Source organism: Armigeres subalbatus, chromosome 1 (genome assembly GCF_024139115.2).
Source record: "Armigeres subalbatus isolate Guangzhou_Male chromosome 1, GZ_Asu_2, whole genome shotgun sequence".
In the NCBI taxonomy this organism is placed as follows: Eukaryota; Metazoa; Arthropoda; class Insecta; order Diptera; family Culicidae; genus Armigeres; species Armigeres subalbatus.
Window position 1 is genome coordinate 111,232,499 of NC_085139.1, and position 23,132 is coordinate 111,255,630.

The 23,132-nt window shown below is 38.0% G+C and overlaps 1 protein-coding gene across 1 annotated transcript in view; it reads left to right on the forward strand.

Annotated features, from left to right (window-relative positions):
• LOC134204951 (QRFP-like peptide receptor) overlaps positions 1-23,132 on the forward strand; it is a 207,522-nt gene that overhangs the window by 83,664 nt on the left and 100,726 nt on the right. The window contains exon 3 of the mRNA XM_062679765.1: positions 19,745-19,925. Coding sequence (XP_062535749.1) covers positions 19,745-19,925 — 181 coding nt within the window. The remainder of the gene's footprint in view (positions 1-19,744; positions 19,926-23,132) is intronic.

Here is a 23,132-nt window from a genome sequence, read left to right on the forward strand (position 1 = left end):
GGACGTTCCTGTTTCATGTTGTATGAGCGGATGGTGCTTAGATTTTAGCGGAGGCGCCTGGTACATCACAGGTTAGATTAGTAAAGCTAGCGCGTGTTGCCTAGCAAAATTGTTAGATAATTCACACAAATATGGAAAATTTCAGTTTTGCATGTGTTCATTCACGAACTCAATGAAGCAGTTGGTTGATGGCCAGATCCTTCATTCAAAGGATGGTCGGAACGTGGACGGTAGCTATATACTGGAACGGGGACAATGAACTCATACGCCTTGAAATAGTCTGTTTGGTTTCAGCTGGTGAAGTAAAAGTTGTCGCTTCTTAAATCTGATGATTATTTCTCCTGATATGTCTTGTACAATGTTGGGAAACTAAATGAATGACATTCTTGGATTACTCTTCATATATAAACTGGCGAGTAGGCTGTTGTGTGTTGATTTCTTGGATGGTAGCAGACTGGGCGTGGTTTCAAATTCCTCCTCGTTGACTGGACTGTCGACTTCTTGCGTGCATATTTGGAAATGTATGCAATGTCATACTAGAGTGACCCAAGCTTATATGGAAAAAGTGAAAAGTCTGAAATTTCAAACCTTGCACCATTAAATGACAGTTTGGGGGTCCCAGAAGCTCCCCTGAAAATTTCAGCTCATTCGGTCTAGTGGTTGGCGTGCGCAAATGGCTCAAAGTTTGTATGAGAAAAGTGATCCAAATGTATGGGGAAACGCAACCGTTTCAGTTTTTTGCTTCTAGGTGGCGCTGTAGTCGACGGATTCCTGTTGTTGACAAAATATAGAACCTTTTTTATATAAGGAAGCGACTGGTGAAGACCGAATGTAAATTCCTTTGAAATTGGCCAAGTTACAAGTGTTGAGCGTGTCCCCCAGGGGTGTTTAAAATGAGTGCAACGTACCACCGACCATAGCGGCGGCGATGCAGGCGTATCCGGTGCCGTGCGAAATTTAATGCATGATTATCACACAATCTCGCGAATTTTTATCCGATTGGTAAATACTTTCCGTGCTCTGTACAGTAGTGTAGCTAGAGAGAGAGGGGGTGACTTACCACTGAAGCCAACGAGCTGAAGTTTTAAGGGGAGACAACATTCATGAAATATTTGTAACGAGTTGTTTTCGGACATCGTGATGCCCGTTGCATCAATTTTAGAACGATATGATATAATCGTTACAGACAGAGGGACAGAAGGACAGAAAGACAGAGAGACCTGGGATATTATATAAGTTATATATTTTTCAAACAACAGCTTTAATGTTTATAGCATAATTTATTAACTGTATAAAACTACAAAGTTATCAACAAACAACACTTATACCTATATTAATTATTTATTTCAACTGCTAGCCCTTCCTTTATAACAGAGCGAGTTCAACCTGGAAAATTTTGCCTATGCTGTTGAACAACTTTGAGAAGATATTGAAGCTGTTCTTCATTTTTTGTCAGTTTTCCACAAAAATCTTGAACTAGTTTAACTCCTCTTTCAGCACAGTCATTCACTACCAAAAATGAATTAATTTTATTTCTACTTGAAACAAATTCTTCCAATTTCCAACAAGGATCTTCTTTGAGAAAATTTGCAGATATACCAGAAATTTCAAAAAAATTCATCGTATTTTGAGAAACAGGTTTAGATCATTTCGTGCTGCTGATGAGGGTAAAGGAGCATTAAACCAAGACCAAATGTAAACTCGTAAAATGAAAGCACACATTACTGGAATTTTTCGCCTTTCATCATCGGTCATGTCAAATTGGCCTCTAAACAGCCATATTTTAAGACATATTGCTTTCGCCATCCATCTGGCATTGCTATGTGCTCCTGGTGGCGAAAATTTAATTCTTTTCACACCAAGAAATGCTAATGATAAATTTAGCAACTCTTGTCGTTGCTGTTGAATATTGAGTTGGTTTTTCAAAAATTCAATCAAATTTTGTGTTTCATCACCAAGGATCTCAATAATGTTTTCGTCTACCATATTTTCATCAAAGGATTGATCCATAGTAGGCCATGCCGATTTAAATTTTGTAAAAATACTTGAAGAAGGGCCTTTTGAAGGAAATAGTTTTTCCCAAGGTGCTGTCATCAAAACTTCGGCAATATGATGCCTACACGCCAGCCATAAAAGATCTCTGCCAATCCGCTTCTCGATTAGGGTACAAGCGCCTTTTTTGGTTCCTGTATTTGCTGCTATTGTATCAAATCCCATTGCACAAATGCGATCGCTTAGTTCCCATGCATTCATCAATTTGCAAACTTCGTTTGCCTGTCTTTCACCAGTTCCAGAAGACAATTTTGGGACTCCAAGCAGCTGAACATTTGCTCCAGAAGATACCAAAACTGGCAATCTTTATACTTTGTATGTACCTGAAAAAAAAATCAGATAGATTCTTTAAAAAAAAGTTAAAAATATGTTACAAATAGCTTCTTAAAAAAACAAATATTACCAAATGTATTCTAAAATTGTAGGAAAGAAATTTCCAATAACCAAAAAAACTATCGATTACTTCAAATCATGCTTAGCTAGAAGATATCCAAAAATCATAACACAGAATAACACATTTTAATGGTGTTCGGAAAATGGAATGGCTCTCAACATGCAAAGCTATATCGTTTTCTCGCCGAAATACACTTATCGAAAATGGGTAGACGATAGGTTCCACTCAATTAGAACGTGTAGATTTGATCCGTGATTTGGGGGTGACCATTGATACCAAGCTTCGTTTTAATGAGCACATCAGCATGACTACCGCGAAAGCATTTGCTGCATTGGGTTTCATTCGTCGAAATACAAAGGACTTCACGGACATCTATGCACTCAAACCACTATACTGTTCAACGGTGCGAAGTATCTTGGAGCAGGCAGTATGTGTGTGGTCCCCATACCACGTGACACAATCTATCAGGATTGAAAAGGTTCAACGAAGTTTCATCAGATACGCCCTCCGTCGGCTTCCCTGGAATGATTCTGTAAACCTCCCGGACTATTCCAGCCGCTGCAAACTTATAGGGCTGTAGACACTTGCGCTTCGTCGGACTAATCTGCAAAGGCTGTTTGTTTTTGATATTTTAAAAAATGTCGTGCAGTGTCCATATTTATTGCAAAACGTTACGTTTTACACTCCTTCTCGGCATCTGCGTGAACGCGATCTTATTATGATTCAGCGTCACAGGACGTCATATGGTTTTAACAACCCTCTGGGAAACTGTTTTCGGTCGTTTAATAGTGCAAGTGCTGTTTTTGATTTTAATGTGTCTAAACTAGTTTTTAAGAATAGAATAAGAAATATTAGATAAGAAGCAGTCTGAGGAGTTTTATAATTCAAGACGAAGAAATAAATAAATAAATAAATAAAAAATACTCAAATATATTACCTGTGAGATCTTGAAGCAGCTTTTCATCCCAATGTACAACAAGTGGTCCATTTAGATCAAAATAGCTTTGGATATTTTGAACAATCTCTTCGCGATATTCTGCACGGGCCCTTGAGATTGTTTGTCTGCTAACGGTAAAATCGTCTGAAAAATAGATAAAGTTGATAAAGATTTTGTTTTAGTTACAATATACTATCAATATAATAAAATTAAACTCAAGGAGAAAGAACAAAACAATAAAAGTACTGTTAAGGAGAACTTACCTAAGTGCTGGACTAAACTTGTTAATACCGCAGAAATAACATACATTACATTTCGGTCGCTTAGTCCAATACGGTCTAGGGTGGCAGCTAGTATAGGAGTCATTATTTTTGATTTACTTCGCTCGGAAAACGCTCTACTAGTGGAGGGTTTATCATCTGGAAGCAAGACATAAAAATATTGACATATAGTAGAAGTTACCATCTTATTTGATTATATTCTTACCTCCTCCATCAATAGTAAAAACGCTGGTAGCTGATTGAGATTCCAAGGAAGGCTCTGGTTCCGTTGTTGGTTCTTCTTGATTTTGCCTTTTTTAACTCTCGAAAAGGCAGATCCAGGCCTTCCAACTTCCCATTGTAGAATAAGGAACTATTTATCCTTATCGTTTTTAATCAAATTTAATGCATTTCGTGGAGCAATGTCAAACAATCGATCCAAATTATTAATGAAACTAGACTCTTGCTCTTTCTGTTTATCTCCCGCGTGAGAAGATTTTTTGATAATTGCTCGCATTTTGTTAAATAATTTTAGGAGCTTAACAACAGCATTATAGTGTTGCATTAGAGGAATTCTATATTTTTCCCAAAAAAATTGAAGTTCAGTTACTACAGTTTTAGCAGCTGGTTTTATACTCAAGTGTTGATTTTTCATTATAAAACGCATCCGACCAAGCACATCACCGTTTGAAGGCAACTTTACACCTTTAAAACTTCCAATTGGGTCAACAAGTTCCATACTTAATTCTTCCTTAGATTTTGAATCCATTTTATGTATTCCACTTGCACGATCAAATATCACTTCACAAAAGCAAGAAGCACATTTTTCTTGCAGGACCAGTGGTTTTGGAGATACAACGATTTGAAGAGTGAAAAATTAGTTACGTTATATCGAGGTATACCTGTAGAAATAAAGAGCTTTTATTTGATTTGTTAATACAACAAATAGGCCTAATGATTTGGGAGTTACAATTTTATGAAAAGTTAAAATTCCTGAAATGATCGATATTTCTGAATACCCTATATTGAAATTGGTCACCATAAAGGGGAAATAATAAAATGGGTCCAATATTGTTGTATAAGGAACGATCCTACCAAATATAAGGTAATTTTGAGGGATCATATCAATAATGTTGGAACTGGATGGCTGTATATTTTTATTTAAGGCTAACAAAATAAATGGAAGAAGTACTTAATTTATTTCGTGTATTTACATTCACGCTTCGAGAATTGAACTCTAAACTATAGCATAAACCAAACTTGACCATATTTTGAGTTCTTCAATTTATGTCAATTTTGAGTAATTTTTTTTAGCGTGTTAGCGTGTTAGGTCGAAGATAAAACGACGACAGAAAATTGCGAGATTAAACATCGAACAATATCCCGGATGTGTTTTCCCACTAAAAAAAAAGATCCCCCCCCCTTACCCCCCCTTATTCACCCCTCCCTCTCTAGCTACACTACTGTACAGAGTACGGAAAGTATTTACCAGTCGGATAAAAATTCGCGAGATTGCGTGATAATCATGCATTTAATTTCGCACGGCACCGAATACGCCAGTATCGCCGCCGCAATGGTCGGTGGTACGTTGCTCTCATTTTAAACACCCCTGGGGAACACGCTCGACAGCCTCGACTTTGGATGCTTATAACTTGGCCAACTTCAAAGGGATTTACATCCGGTCTTCACCAGTCGCTTCCTTATGTCAAAAAGGTTCTACATTTTGTCCACAACATGAATCCGTCGACTACAGCGCCACCTAGAAGCAAAAAACTGAAACGGTTGCGTTTCCCCATACATTTGGATCACTTTTCTCATACAAACTTTGAGCCATTTGCGCACGCCAACCACTGGACCGAATGAGCTGAAATTTTCAGGGGAGCTTCTGGGATCCCCAAACTGTCATTTAAGGGTGCAAGGTTTGAAATTCAGGATTTCATGCATTTTGGGCCAGTGTAATGTCATACAACGGCTATGTAAACCAAAACAAACGATGTGATGAGTAGGAGGAATGGTAGGTGTTAGTTTGAAATTGGGAGCTGATACCCTCGCGAAATTAAAAATTGAAACAAAAACATTGGTTTTCGCGATTTTTTCCAATATGGTACTTAAAAACTAGAGGAAAAAACTAACGTTTCACGATCAACTCGTCTATTGAAATTTTTTTTTCTAAGAACTAGTTTTTGTTCATTTTTTTTTTTCATTTAATTAGTCTACATCTAAACTGATAACACTGAATCAACAATTTGACGCCACAATACACGGTTCAAGGCCGCATCTCTCCATCCTCGAATACGCCCCACGCTCGCAAAGTCGTTTTGCTCCTGGTCTGCCCATCTCGCTCGCTGCGCTCCACGCCGTCTCGTACATGCCGGATCGAAAGCGAACGAACTAGTTTTTGTGTATTTTTCAAATTTGAAAAACTTACTGTAAGAAATGTAATTTTATGACGCATTATGATAGATGAGTTTATTACGAGGTAGATACGAGTGTAACGTAATATGACATAAAAACATGTAGTTCTTGAAAGATGTATCACTGTTAATAGAGAATCACGAATCACTTTTGAAAAGGGCATATTTTTCAAAGATGATTGACTACAATAACAAAAACTAAAAAAACTCAAAAACAGTTAGGTTTAGGAGAGTAGTCAGTTTGTCCATTATTGTTTCCAATAGACTCATTTATCATAGTGCATGAGACCATTTCATTTTTATCAGTTACAGTAAAACCTCCATGAGTCGATGTTCCATGACTCGATTGAAACATTGAAAAATATTTCCTGGGTTACTGACCAAAGATCTTTCCAAGGATTTTCTATTCCACTTCTTAATATTACCATGAGTCGATAGTCTCTTCAATATCGACTCATGGAGGTTTGATTGTCCAAAAATTTGAAAAATGCGCAAAAATTGGCACTCAGGAAAACTTTTTTAACAGGCGAGTCTCCATGCCAGAGCTGATCATTAAACGTTGGATTTTTTCTCTAGTTTTTATATAACATATTGAAAATATCACAAGAACAATGTTTTTTTTTGGATTTTGAACGTTGATGCGAGTTTTTGAAAATTCCGGTAAATAAAAAATGTCGGCGCTTTTTTACAAACTCCTACATATTAAAACCCTGCTAGACCTGTACGCCGCCAATAACTACCTGTCGTGGCGCCCACCGATAGCTATTGACGTACGCCGACGATGGTCAAGGTTTTGGTGGTGCGCCGTACGCCGGTTGACTCCACAACACAAAAATCACAGTATGCACTGCGTTTGCATCAAGGAAACCTATCAGGCTTTAGCAAATTTGTTTGCTTTTATTTCTGTCACTTTTACACGCATTATTGGCATGTTAACTGGTAGTAAACTGTTAGGCCATCCAAGAACTTCTTGGCTTCAGACCTACAAATCAATGAGAGTAGCGATGAACTTCTAATCTCATATTTACAGGGTTTGCAGAAATCGCTCTCAATAGACAACGAACAACAATAAAAGAAAGGCAAAAACTGTTCCGAATCATAACAAACCATGATAACAAATTTATCAAACTTGTATACAAGTGTTAAAAAACAGAATACGATGGACAGCCGCCACAGAAAAGTGATGATTATCGCTTTGTTCTCGCTCATTTTGTGTTGGGGACCGTACATGTGTAGAACAAGTTGAAATACATCTTTAAAACCAGTGATTTCCACGTTTGAAGCCTTTTAAAAGAAATTTATCATGAGGTTTAGTCTCCCGAATCAGTTCTTTATCACAGCAGTTTGCAAAAAAAAGTCATTCAACATATCGCATATGTATACAGAGATGATGAGATGAGAGACTTTTTCATTCTCTTTTGCATTCAATCCCTGCATATGTAACTTCATGTGGAATAAACTCATTCTGGTCGCATTGAGTGATTCATCATCTTTTTAAAGGTTTGAATGTTACATACCTTAATTGATCTAGTGCTTATATACACGGCTGCAGGTCAACTCTATGAACGTTGGATTTGGATTTTTTTAAACCTCCCTGGGCATGGAGTATCATTGTGATACCCTCGTGATATGCGAATACAAAAATCGTAACTTTGCTTCTGGAGCTGAAGCACGATGGGACACGTGACCCACCAAATTAAACATTTCCTTCACTTCTCCATGTACTTAAATTGCCAGAATTGTTCTGAACAAAAACTGGATTCGATTTATTTTGATAAACGATTCGGAGAGAATTGACGGAAAAGTTCCGAAGGAATTACTAGATGAATTTTCGAGTCAAAGTAGAGACTCATACGCGAAACCTGCGGGATATAGAGAATCTCCTTTCAACAGCGTAATCCACCAGACCAATGAATAGATTCGCAATACTTTATCTCGATAAACAATTCCCAAATAAATTTCTTGGTTTTCTTGAAAATATTTCCGAATGAAGTCCTGGAGAAAGTTTTGAAAGAATACCTGAAGAAAATTCTGAGTCTGAGAAATTTCTGGATCTATCTCCGTAGTAATTTCTGGACGATTTTCTGAAGGAATCCCTGGAGAAAATTCTGAAGGAATTCATGGAAGAATGTCCAAAGAAATTATTTTAGGAGTTCCTTTGGAAATTATATCTGATGTTTGGAAATTCGTCCTAGAAGCTTGTTTTTTTAATATTTGTTTTTTTTTGTCTAAATATTCAAATTAAACCAGATCGATCGACTTAACTACTACTGCAAAAAGTTCAATACCCACCTCGAGAATTTGATTTTTATACGGTGATCTTACTTTTTTATTTATTGCGATTTGCAATTTTAGCATAGATATTTTTGGAGCAATTAAAGGTAACATGCGAACAAATGGCAGCCGAAACTTCGCGTTTGCTAATGAGCGATTTGTTTTATTATTTTAATTTCAAAGCCTATTTTTCTATACGGATTTCAGTCCCCCATGGTATACTGGAATGAGTTTCTTGATGAATCATCGAATTTATTCCTGAATATATTTGGTAGGGAATTATTTAATGTATTAACGAAAAATATCTGTAGAAATTTTCCTACAGTAAAATCCGAATATCCGTAATCTCGATATTTTGAGAGTTTTTCTTGGCATGTTTTCTTGATTCTAGAGTTAAAACTGAGTTTTTTTCACTACTCACCGGATTTTTTAAAGAAATTCTTGGAGAAATATATGAATTTCTATTTAAATTTCAATAGTAATTTGCTTGGAATATCCACTAAAAAATCCTACGTAAATTCCTTTTAGCATTCCTTCAGAAATTAATTTAAAATTCTGTTCGAAAATCTTATCAGGTTCTCCTTTGAATATTCCTTCAAGAATTGAGTCGGAAGTTCCTCCACGATTTTTTCCGAAAATCACCTGAGAAAAGCCACCAGGAATTAATTTGGACATTCAGAAAACCCTTCGGAAATGCCATTCAATTTTTTTCGCAAATTCCTTTAGACGTCCTCTAGGAAGTCCTCAGGATCCTTCAGTACACCATACAAAATTCCTGCAGGAATATTTCCGGAACGAATTCTCAATTGGAGGAATTTTCGACGAAATTTCCAAAGGTATTTGAGTGTTAAACTCATTTTCGATAAAAAAAAAACACACGGTTTAACCTTCCTAGTGCATTGGGGTCCATTCCGACCCAAGCACACCCACAACACCACTGTAACTTTGTAACGCAACGAGATAAAAATCTGAAAAATTCTGACTTTTCCTAACTTTCGGAAATAAGGATTCCCTGAGAAAATCAGCTTCCAGCGACATCTAGGAGAGGCGCCACAAAAAAAGTGACACATTGTGCATTGGGGTCCATTTGGACCCAAGATTTCATCTCGATCACAAAAACTCAAATTTCAACCGATTTTCGATCTTTAGGCACCAAACGAAAGCTGTAGGTTCCAATAACAAGCCCACGGGGTTCTTCTTCTTCTTCTTATTGGCATTTCATCTCCACACTGGGACAGAGCCGCCTCGCAGCTTAGTGTTCATCGAGCACTTCCACAGTTATTAACTGCGAGGTTTCTAAGCCGGGTTACCATTTTTGCATTCGTATATCATGAGGCTAGCACGATGATACTTTTATGCCCAGGGAAGTCGAGACAATTTCCAATCCGAAAATTGCCTAGACCGGCACCGGAAATCGAACCCAGCCACCCTCAGCATGGTCTTGCTTTGTAGCCGCGCGTCTTACCGCACGGCTAAGGAGCCCACGGGGTGATTCATCCAAATTGACCACTCTAGTCCCCGGGGAACCTGTACTAAAGAGGTACTGTTTGAGCTTCTCAATTTGGCACCAAATTATCGAGTTTCGTGTTATGAAACATAAAATTGCTTGCAAATATGTGCTCTGATGATCCCAACTGTATTTGCTATATTGTATATGCCATTTCTGAGCAAATTTATCTCTCAAGCGGTCATCGGAAAGCCCTCTGGAAGATCCAGAACTTCCGTAAAATTGGCCAATTCTAAAAGTTCATCCCAGAGCTTCGCGATTTTTTGATAACCATTCATTCTGGCAAATTGTGGGGACTATCAATAGTTAAAGCCTTCTGTGACCTACAAATGTCCCAGAAACGGTCCTCAGGAAGATCCGGAACATCCGTAAAATGGCCAATTCCAAAAATTCACCGTAGAGTCTCGCGATTTTTTGGTAATAATTCATTCTGGCAAAACGTAAGTGCAATCAATAGGTAAAGTCTTCTGTGACCTCTAAATGTCCTAGAAACGGTCCTCCGGAAGATCCGGAACATCCGAAAAAGTGGCCAATTCTAAAAGTTAATCCCAGAGCTCCGCGCTTTTTCCGTTACCATTCATTCTTGCAAATTGTGGGTGCAATCAATAGTAAATGTATTCTGTGACCTCCAAATGCCCCAGAAATGGTTCTTCGGAAGATCTGGAACATCCGTAAAATGGCCAATTCCAAAAGTTCATCCCAGAGCTTCGTGGTTTTTTCGTAAGCATCCATTCTGACAAATTGAACGTGCAATAAACAGCAAAAATCTTCAGTGACCCCTAAATGTCTCAGAAACGGTCTTTCGGTAGATCTGGAACATCCGTAAAAATGGACATTTCCAAAAGTTCGTCACAGAGCTTTGTATTTTTTTCATAATAATATATTCTGGCGAATTATGGATGCAATCAATAATGGAAATCTTCTGTGACCTTCAATATGACACAAAAACGGTCCTCCAGCTCCAGAAGATCCGGAGCATCCGTGAAAGTGGCCATTCCAAAAGTTCAACCCAGAGCCTAGCATTTTTTTCGTAACCATCCATTCTGGTGAATTGGGGGTGCAATCAATAGTGAAAGTCTTCTGTGGTCTACAAATGTCGTAGAAACAATCCTTCGAAAGATCTGAAACATCCGTAAAAGTGATTAATTCCAAAACTTCAGCACAGTGTTTTTTTTCGTAACCTTTCATTCTGGCAAATTAATAGGGAAAGTCTTCTGTGACCTCCAAGTGTAATGTGACCAGTAAGCGTCCTGCGAAACGCGGGACGCCTATCTGGATTAAGTCCCTGGCTCGAAAATGGATCCTTCAAAAGTGCATTTCGCATAGATTTTGGCCCAAAAAAATTGGAAAAATATTTGTAAGGCTGTATGAATTATAATAAATTTGTAAAACGAAGTTGAAAAATGCAGCGTCTGGTCACATTATCCAAGTGCTTAAGAAACGGTCCTCCGGGAGATCCAGTTCATTCGTAGAAGTGCTCAATTCCAAAATAATATCTCAGAGCATCGCGATTTTTCGTAACCACCTATCCTGGCGAATTGTGTTTGCAATCAATAATAAAAGTTTTCGGTACTGTACGGTAATAGTACTCCGGAAGATCCGGAACATCCGTGAATGTGGCCAATTCGAAAAAGAATTCACGGAGGAACTTCCGAACACTTCGTTGGGAATTTCTGGATGAACTTCCGGAAGAAGTTCGGTGGATCTCCCGGAGCAGCTCCCCGAGGAATTACTTGATGAACTTCTGGAGAGACAAAAACAGACAACATTTTCAAAGATCAAACATTACAAATTCAGGAATATAAATTCAAAATCAAAATTATACATCACTTTACTAAAAAAAAAATATTATTTAATCATACTATAGCATTACAAAAACAAACATGTATATGTATATGTGCTAGTTTAGGTTGGTTGACGAAATAAAATAAATAAACTAATGGGGGATCAAGTGTCCTCATATTGAGGCAATAGCTTCAAATCCAAATATCCTAAAACTTTGATGGAATGTTGACATTGTCATCAGTGAAGATCATTCAGCATATTTATGGCTTTGTGCTGTGAAAAAAACGAAAGCATTTTGTCATTGATATGAAAAGTTCTTCAAATTTTGCGTGGCCAATAAAAAAATCTATGGGAAAGTCAAAACACACAAACCGGCCTGCAGAATGAATAAGGTGTGTCAATCCAGAAAACAACTCACCACATAAACGTCATTTGTCTAGAGGATCTATACTTAAAAATACGCTAGAACAAAACTACTTTAGTTCTCGATAAAACAGGGGGTGATCAAGTCTCAAGGAGCTAGACTTTACTAAGGTGGCGCAGATCAGCGCTGCATGCCACTAGTTCACTCTTTTACTCTCCCGCTGATCTTATGCAACGCAAATAGTGACGTCACTATTTGCGTTGCATAAGAGCAACGGGAGAGAGAAAGAGACAACTAGTGATACGCTGCGCTGTGTTAGGAGGCAACCCCTATAGCAAGCCGTCCCCATCTACATCACCAATAGTGTAGGTGCTATTATCATTCTCACCAGTTGACAGTTCATTTTATGTTATGTTCTTTTGTATTAATTATAACAGATAACCTTGTAATAACAAGATCGCGTGTTTTAGTTTCTTCCGTAATTTCGTGTTTTATTCCGGTTTATTCCGAGGCCATCCGAAAACCATTTCAGGTTTTGGTCCCAGAACGTTTTCGGTATATCGGTCGAAGTGGTTCGCGTGATGGAGGAGAAGCCGGAACGTATTTTTTTGCCTCTGTTTGATGGCACAAATTTTTCCGCCTGGAAGTTCAGGATGATTATTCTTCTGGAAGAACACGAGCTCGTCGAGTGTGTTCGGACGAATGCCAATGAGATGGATGAACTGACGGATGCACCAGGGGATACAGCCGAAATCAAGAAGAGGAAAGAAGTGGAACGGCAGAAACGGTCTAAGCTCGACAGAAAATGTAAGTCCCTATTATTAGTGTCTCGTATTCACGACTCGCAGCTTGAATACATTCAAGATAAACAGTCCCCGAAGGATGTCTGGGATGCCCTGCAGAGAGTTTTCGAACGTCGGAGTATAGCGAGTCGAATGCACCTCAAACGGAGGATGCTATCTCTCCGTTTCGACGGCGGAAGTTTGCAACAACATTTCCTGCTGTTCGATAAACTTGTCCGCGAGTATCGCTCAACTGGTGCAGATCTGGAAAAAGTTGATGTTATCTGCCATCTACTGTTGACACTAGGGCCATCGTATTCTGCTGTAATAACGGCACTCGAAACGATGCCAGAAGAACAACTTTCCATTGAATTTGTGAAGTGTCGACTACTGGACGAGGAGACGAAACGGAAAGGAGTAGATTCATTTTCCCTCACCAACGAACAGACTGCTTTTGCCGGATCGAAGCAGCAGTATCCGAAGAAAACATTTAAATGTTTCGGCTGCAAGAAGGATGGGCATAAGATATCAGATTGCCCGGTCCGGAAAGAGAAGAGGAAGACAGAGGAAAGAAAGTCTAAGGCGCACCTTGCCAGTAAAGGTGACGTGTGTTTCGTAGGTGTGAGCAAAGGAAAAGAAGAAACAGTGAAGTCGGATCGAATACAGTGGTATATCCAGCTTTCCACGCTAGCCATAATGGCGGCTACTATGAATAAATCTGACAGTAACTGCTTCCGACGTACAGCCGACGCTGAACTGTAATCGACGCTAGTTGTATCTCAGCAACCATTTTCACATTGTTTATTGATTGTTATCGGAAAAAGCAAAACTCGGAGGAAATCGATTTTGTTTTGTAATAAGCTTCTGATAATTTCAAACTTGTTGTAGTGCCACAAAAATAATACGCATTTTCGTTTTAGGTTGAAGCCATTTTCCCATACAACAATTTGCGTGTGAGCTTTATAACTTCTGTTAAGTGGAGTTTCACTGAATGAATGTAGATGCAATTAATGTCAACCCATTTTAGGATTTAAACCAGAGTAGTTCTGAGGGATTCTGATCTGAATTAAATGAGCCGAAGCACTTAGATATGCGTTCTGATTTCATCGAATTATTTATTGGTTACACTTAGGCACTTAGGCACTCATTCACGGGGTCCTGAAATCCGAGTTCCTATAGAACGTGCGAGAAGTTGACCGTATACCAATGCTTCAGTGGACAAAGCACATTAGTTCATAGCAGTTTAGCGATAGATCCGGACGATGATGTCTGTCACAAACATCCGTTTGAATTTGAAAGGGAATCCGGAAGGCAAACGTCGGCCTCATCAATGCGGAAAACAAACAATTAAAAAAAAATGTTGTTTTGTCTACGTCAATAAATATTTTCAGAAATCATTTTTTTCAAAAGGCTTAAATTCAAAATACACGTAAGGTTTTATTCACCTCATAAGCTTTTGTCGGTCTAAATGAAGTATTCACCGCCAAGCGAATACTGTTTTAGAACTGTTCAATATTTTTATATTTTATATAATTCATGTATCCAATATACAAGTCTAGGAATGTAATTTAAAGTATTTAAAGTAGTAGTTTCAAGTGAACTATGTGGAAATTGCAGTACTGAGTAGAGACGAGAGTAGAAAGTTATCATTTGAACCAAATAATATGCTGCGTGGCGTGGGTGAAATCAAATTTTGCGCACATCAGCATTGAGCTGTACATCCGAGTGTACATCGGATTTCTTCAAGATTGATTTTCATTTATTACTTGGTAATCCAGTGGAGTTAGGTGAATGGCTAAAATGCGCCCAAGTACTAAGTGTAGCTATTCATCTGATTAAAGTCGAAACATCTAAAAACTGCTCGGATCAGAATGCTAAAATGCTGCACTGCTTGCAAATCTGTGTTTGGAATATTTATATGAATATCCAAATCCAATGTCAACAGGGCGCGTCCTGAAATTGGTAGGACAATAACTCCAACCTAAAAAGAAAAAGCGTATCAATTAGGGACTTGAATCTAATTATCAGAAGCTTGTAACAAATTGTTTTCTCATATTTTCTTCGAGACTTTCGTTTTCTGCTGTAGGTTTTCGGATAACAAAAAGTATATAAACAATGTGAAAATGGTCGCTAAGATACGACTATAGCGTCGATTACAGATCAGCGTCGGAAGCAGTTACTGTCAGATTTGTTTATAGCAGCCGCCATTATGGCTGGAGTGGAAAGCTGGATAGTCCGGATCTTTCGGATGACCGTTTCGGGAGCTTTTTGGGATTACTGAAAACTTTCACTACTGATTGCATCCATTATTCGTCAGGATGGATGATTACGAAATAATGCGAATCTCTGAGATTACCTTTTGGAATTGACCATTTTCACGGATGTTCAAAAAAATCGCAAAGTTCTGGGATTAACTTTTAGAATTGGCCATTTTACAGATGTTCCGGATCTTCCGAAGGACCTTTTCTGGGACATTTTGGGGTCACTGAAAAATTTCACTATTTATTGCACGTACATTTTGTCAGAATGGATGCTTACGAAAAAATCACGAAGCTCTAGGATGAACTTTTGGAATTGGCCATTTTACGGATGTTGCAGATCTTCTGAAGAACCATTTCTGGTGCATTTGGAGGTCATAGAAGACATTTACTATTGATTGCACCCACAATTTGCCAGAATGAATGGTTTTTAAAAAAAATCGTGAAACTCTAAGGTGAACTTTTGAAATTGGCCATTTTACGGATGTTCCGGATCTTCCGGAGGACCGTTTATGGGACATTTGTAGGTCACAGAAGGCTTTAACTAATGATTGCACCCACAATTTGCCAGAATGAATGGTTATCAAAAAATCGCGAAGCTCTGGGATGAACTTTTAGAATTGATCAATTTTACGGAAGTTCCGGATCTTCCAGAGAGCTTTCCGATGACCGCTTGAGAGCTAAATTTGCCCAGAAATGTCATATACAATATAGCAAATACAGTTGGGATCATCAGAGCACATATTTGCAAGCAATTTTATGTTTCATAACACGAAACTCGATAATTTGGTGCCAAATTGAGAAGCTCAAACAGTACCTCTTTAGCACAGGCTCCCCGGGGACTAGAGTGGTCAATTTGGATGAATCACCCCGTGGGCTTGTTATTGGAACCTACAGCTTTCGTTTGGTGCCTAAAGATCGAAAATCGGTTGAAATTTGAGTTTTCGTGATCGAAATGAAATCTTGGGTCCAAATGGACCCCAATGCACAATGTGTAACTTTTTTCTAATGCATTGGGAAGGTTAAAAAAAATGTAGGAATTTACAAATGAAATTTTCAAAGTATTCCCAAAAGGATTTCAGAAGATATTTCCGAAACAGTTCTTAAAGTTATTTTAGACGAAATTTTCGGCATCTACAGGAATTTCTGGAAAAGTTGCTAAAAGAATTTCCGGAGGAATGGCCGAAGGAATTCTGCCATTCCTGGAGAAAGTTCTAAATAAAGTCCAGAAAAAAATTTCAAAAGAATTCCAAAAATATCTCCCTAGAGTTTCCGAAGAAATTCTTTGAGGAATTACTGGAAGAGTTTTTATTATAAATTCGTAAAAGAAATTCCTGAAGGAATTAAAATAAAAGTCCTAAATAAAATTCCAAAAGTTTTCTTCTAAAGGGATTTCCGAATGTATTCATACAACAGTGTTCGTAAGTATTCCTATAGAAATTCTTGAAAGATTCTCCATGGCTATTTTCTAGGGAATTATTGAAGGAATTTTCAAAGGAATTCCTGAAAAAGTTTTCGAATGAATTTCTGATTAAAGTCCCAAAAGAATCCGTAGAAGGAATTTCCGAAGCAATCCCCAAAGTAATTTCAAAAGATAATCCTGAGCGAACTTTTTGAGAATTTCAGGAACGAATTTCCGAAGTGATACCAAATAAATTTTCAAAGGAATTCTTAAAGGAAGTTCTGAAGGAATTCATTAGGGAACTTCTTTGAACTCCATTTTCAAATTTTCTGTGGGATATCTAGAGGAGTTTTCAAACGAATTTCTGGATTTGGATAAATATCAGCTTCCACACTGATATTCTTCCCTCCCCCTTCATACGGGAGCTTGGCAGAAGGAAGGTCGTGTGATATGTGCCATCACAAATATTGCCCTCCGCTCGCTTTCAAATCGACTTCTATAAAAACATTCTTCATGCCGGCCATATCCTAACGGAACTATCAATTCTATACTTTCGCCTCTAATTCTATCATGAACATGTGCGTTTAAGTTTGGAAGATGATATTAGCATTTCCATATCACCTATTTCATATTTCTCTCTTTTCAATTCTAGCCTCTCACTTTCACTTCGCACTTCTCATTTCTCACTTCTCACTCCACATCTCTCACTCATTGCTTCTCACTTTTCACTTTTCAGTTTTCCCTTCTCACTTATCACTTTTAATTTTTACTTTCCACTTTTCACTTTTCATTTCTCACTTCTAACTTCTTACTATCTACTTACTTCTCCATTCTCATTTTTTACGTCTCACTTCTCACTTTTCATTTGTCATTTCGCACTATCCTCTTCTCAATTCTCACTTCTCTCTTTTTATTTCTTAAGGGATGTGAAAATTGTCTCATTCCGCACTTCTTGCTGTACATTTCATATAATTCTCACTATTCACTTTTCATAATTCATTTTTCACTAGTCGCAATTTCATGATTTTTTTTGCAAATACCGTGAGAGGAGGAATACCCTGAGTAACTTCTTTAGGGATTCCGGCAGGAGCTTCCGAATAAATTCCAGGAAAAACTTCGAGCGGAATTCCTCAGAATGCACCGGCGAAATTACTCAGGAACTATTCCGGAATTTTGGGCGAAATTTTTGGAGAAACTTTCTCTGGAATTCCTGGAGGAACATACGGACGAATTCCAGAAGACTACTGTAGGAATTCCTGGAGGAACTTCCGGAATCCTTGAGGAACTTCCAAAATTCATTGAGGAACTTCAGAGGAACTCCAGGATAAACTTCAGAAAAAAAAATCCTGGAGGAACTTTCGCTGAAATTTTTGTAGGAACCTACGTCGCAATTCCCGGATAATTTTTTTCCGGAGAGTACTTCCTGCGGAACTTCTGAAAATACTCCCGGTGGAATTTCTGGTTGTACTTCTGCTGAAATTACTAGAAAACATGCAGGCGGAATTTCTGATGAACATCCGGAGGAATTCTTAACTTCTAGAGAAATTATTATTCCAGCTTACGGGTGAATTCCTGAAGAAACTTCCGAAGGAATTCCTGGAGGAACTTCAAAAAGATTTTCTAGAAGATCTTCTAGTGGATTTTCTGGATGAATATCTGGTGGAGTCCCTGGAAGAACTTTCTGAGGAACGATGGAACTTTGCTATTTTACCGAAAACAAGACTATAAAATTTGACACTTACATCAATGATCCTCATCAGGCGAAACTGAACTTAAACCCTTGTCTTATTTTATACAAAATAAAGTTTCAGAATAACAACCATCTAGCTGCCAAAATCTGGCTATAGGGCTGATATTTATTCATGAAATTGGCCAGTTTTTTCGACAAAACTGTTCTATTTGATCGAAATTCCAATAAAAGTGACCGTATTTCTTGCAGACTGACGTATACATATTTGCGCCATTAATTATTTTGTAAAATTATTTCAAAATAATTCAATAATACTAAAAATCCATTTTTTCAATATAAAAAAACAACGAACACAAACCATGTGAAAAAACGTCAATTAATTGGTTATTAAATCTCTTTCCCATGAATATCATTACATTGTAACAGAATTTGTCGGATTTGATGGCTAAATTTTTTAAATTTTCTAGCGTACTGCATTATTTTCTTGTCACCTCGCCTACACCACCAGACCATTGAAAAATTCCCAGACTGTTAGGAAATAATTTATTGCCAGGGCTCATAAAACCGAGAGCACGCATTTACAAACATATTTACACTCCGCCAATGTTTGCTGTCGCTACTTTTGCCAACGCACTTGTAAACATTGAATCCCCCTGAAGATAGATACCGACCGAACCGGAATGGCATGTTTATTTGGCCAACATTCGGCTGCAGTGCGATAAAAGATGCACCGACCAGAAACAAATGCGTCTGGAATTGGTTGAGTGTCTGGAACGGATGTCCAAACAATCGCAGCGAAAAAATAGATGTTTCCTTGTGCAAAGATCTTCCGTGAAAATAAACAAAAGTTAATTGATCGACTGTTATTTGTAAAGGTGTTTTGCGATCAATTGGTGCATGGTTACTGTTGCATGTTGAATTTATTCACTAGTCGTTTCTTGGATTCGAGTAGAAGGCATAAAACACATTTTTGCCTTTCTCGTACAATAAAGTTTATCAATGAATCGCCCGCTTTGAGCGTGCTTACAGCGGCACACTAGGAGTTAACTTTCTGAAATCAGTATGGCGAAAGGCATCTTAGGTTCGATTTCTCAAAATTAAGCACTTTAAACGAAAAAATATTTGGTAGGCGTAGTAGCGGACACCATCCCTCATAACCGGTACCAAATAGTTTTTCATGAAAAGTTCCTAATTTAGAGAAAACCAGCGTTAGATGTCTTTCGCCATACAAATTTCTGGCGGTTGACTCTTGCTGGCTATTTTGTGCATATACTATAGCGCCTGGATGTGGCTGCGGCGAGTAGAAAATCAGCCACTGCCAATAATTCATTCAGATTATCAATTCACTCAAAAAAGAACTAGAGGTTCGTAGACCCATAGGTAGTGATATATGTACATCAATCGACTCAGCGCGCCTGCGTTAATTTTTGTCCGTAATGAAGGAAGATAAGTAAAACATTAATCAACTTTTCATATAGTTATCCTCAACCGGTTTTCTTAATCGGTTAAGGATTACTAGGCGTATGTAAATTTGATAAATTCGGGAAATGAATGAATTCGAAAAATGCAGTAAATATTTGTACTAAGTGAATTAATTTGGCTTTTTTCTTCTCCTTCTTCCATAGGTAAAGCAGTGCCCTTCGTAGAGCTAACGGTGGCTCATGCAAGCGTCCTAACAATCCTGGCGATTTCCTTCGAACGGTACTACGCCATCTGTGAACCACTCAAGGCCGGTTATGTTTGCACCAAAGCACGAGCTCTGATGATTTGCCTGGCCGCTTGGGCTGTGGCCGCTATCCTGACGAGGTAATTATGCGAATGCGCACCTTAAATCCAATGCAGTGCCGTGAGTAACCCAACGTTCATGTAATGATTGCCTAACATCTAAACTGTATGTAGAATTGTGACTCTTAACCAAGCATGTAAGTCTAATGCTTTTATATTTATTCGATTGGATGTGTCGCTTACTCGATGTTGGTGTCGTGGATTTTTCTGTAATATTATTTTATACTTCGAATTGTCATCTGAGTGTAAGTAAAACCTAATTGCAATAAGGAGACAACAATGCTTTGAACCACATTACGACGAAGCATCATCATCACCAGCTAAGAAGAACAATTATCTTTTACAGCTTTCAAACCATTCTTAAGAGCTGTTTAAAATTTATTACTTTCTCTCATCACCATGTGCATTAAGCTTAGTGTATTCATCCAACTGTTATTCATACTTCAAGAGGGTAATCATTTATAGTGCTCTGTGCTATTGCTATAGAGATAAGACATTAGTTCAGTTAGCTGATTTTCGAATAAGTTAAATGTAAGCATTTTCTATCAATTACGGCCTTAAATAATTGTAAACAATGGTGTTCGCTGAACCTCTGAGGCGGCTCGATTGTGCTTTTGAAGGGGAAATCAACCAAGACTTATTTATCTTTTCTAAGCAGAGACCAAGCAAAAATGATTGATTACTTCTGCTAACCAACAACAATACTATTCCAAACATTGGTGCTGTAATCCATCTTGTTAGGAGTTTCTCATCTTTTCACCCTTTATGGCCAATCGACTGAAATCTCAGAATCGATTTACTTCCAATCAAATAATGGCCATCTCCAGTAACTACAGTCAGTGGTCTTGCATCGTGTTCAGAAACTCGGTCTCATCCTTTTATTTTCAATCTGCGGTGTCTGTCAACTTAGAGGCACTGAGAAAAGGATTAGAGGTACCATAACCGACGACGACCCAGTCGGCTATGGTGCTCGCGGAGGGCGCAAGCTGCTCGTCACGCTTCTGCGATATCCGAGTGCGAATTGTGTTGATGCGATACGCGATGATGGGTGATGATGGGTGGATGATTGAAACATTTACGCGTTGCACACTGTTCTGATTTTATGCTTGAATAGATTTAACGAGTATGGGCCAATGTGGGTGAGGAGTAGGGAAACAACTTTCGAAGCAGTGGATTCCACTGGTGAATTGTAGATAAGGAAAATATAATCATTATGATTATATTGCGAGGAAGAGTGTTTCTAATACTGTTTCTATTGACCTTTATGATTATATGAATGGGATTACAATACAAATATTGCTTTTCATTCCATTAAATTCCAAATGTATGTTACATAGTCTCAGATGCCTCTCTCATAACTTCCAAGTTTTTCCGTTTCTCCGAATGTTCTTGTGGTAACCAGACGTTAAACGGATGGGACACGTTTCCAGCACGCTTCGACCAAGCACCACACCCCACACGACAAGGAAAATGATAATCAAGCTATTCTATGCAAGTTCATGAACTTGCCACACGATGCTGCTTGTGACGTACTGGCATAAAATAATGATTACGAATATTCAGAGATTCAAACTTTTGCCCATTAACTTATTCTTTCCCCCCTGCAAGAAAAAAAGTTTACTTAAACTTTACTTTAAGAAAAAAAAAACACCGATAGAAAAAGAAGTATGCATAAACAAATTCGAGGTCTTTGAGTACATTTGAGCTTGGATAAAACTACATTTACTCTAAAGACTATCTGTCGGTTTAGTTATTTGTTCGTGTTCAAGTATTAGGGAAAATCCATAAAGCACGTCACGCAAAAACTGGAAATTTTCAACCCCCCTGCCCCTTCTTCAGGCTTTTCGTATTAATTCTCCAAAAAAATTGACGACGCTTCTCGAAATCATTATTTAGATAGAAAGATTTATTGATGATGAGGAGATTTATTTTAAATTTCAAATTGTCGTTGAGAAAAAAGTACAAAATGTTCCTTGATTTGACGCAGATGCCAGATGCTTCAAACTCAAGATTCTGGAGTGTATTCAGCTAACCTTTTGTATTATGTCTTCCCCTTCTTCTTATTTTTCAAGTACTCCACCCTACAACTGGAACTTGGCTTGCTCCTAGACTGAGTTATTAATTGAAAGATGTTCTATATGCCCACCAATTGTGTGAATATGTTTCTTCTGTGGCAAGTACAATGGATACACTATACCCAGGGTGTCGAGAATGTTTCCATACCGAAAACATCATAGACTGGACCAAGAATCGACCTTGCCATCTCCGGATTGGCAATCCTACACCTTTGCTCGTAAGGCTACTGGAGTTTTACTTCCTGCACACGAATTCAAATGTTATGTCAGATGTTTTGTTCAAGAAATAAAATCGAATTTTCTCATTGCCCACTCACTACACAAGTTTATCTTATAACCTATAATTACAATTAAGTTTCATAATTTCACGTAACATAGCAAGAGTTAGTACTGTTCTCATTTAATTCCACCACTTTCTTGTTGTTTTACACATATATGTATTTCGACAGTAAGGCCGTCCTCAGTGTTTCGAACTCGACTCGATAAAAAATTCATTCTTTCCAGTTCTTTATCTATGTATATAGCTATGTCTGTACTATGTAAGTGCACAAAATGTTTCAATTACCTTGATTTCGTCACCACCGATACACCCTCCTTAGCGATGTTGAATAGCAGGCACGAAAGATCATCACTTTGCCGAAACGTGCTGAGCGTTTCAAAGGGACTGGAAAAATGCCTTTGAAACTCGGACTACGCCCTGCTCCCGGTCCATCGTCGCCTAAACCAACCAACGTTTAGATTTCAAAACCGACGTAAAACAATCCGTCTGGCGTTAAATAATTATAGAAAAGATGTCAAGATCTTAAAATCCGCGTAAAAAGTGCCACAGTGGGTCTAGTGTCACAATAAGTTCCGAACGTGTTGCTAAAATCGAATGGGGTCTGTACAAACTTTCAATTCGGAGCGCAGTTTCTGTCAGGTGTTAGAGGATTCAATTATTAATTATGACCAAATGTTTATTGGGTATTCCGACCATTTTAATTTGAACACTTTTTATTTTGAACTCCGTTGGTTTGTACATCGCTCGAATTAAAAATGCCATAAAGTATGTAGGATACATTAAATAAAAATGGAAACTACGTTTGAAATTTATAAGAAACTTATTCTGAAAAAAAATAGAAATTTATTAGCCAAAATTAGAAACAAATGCTTC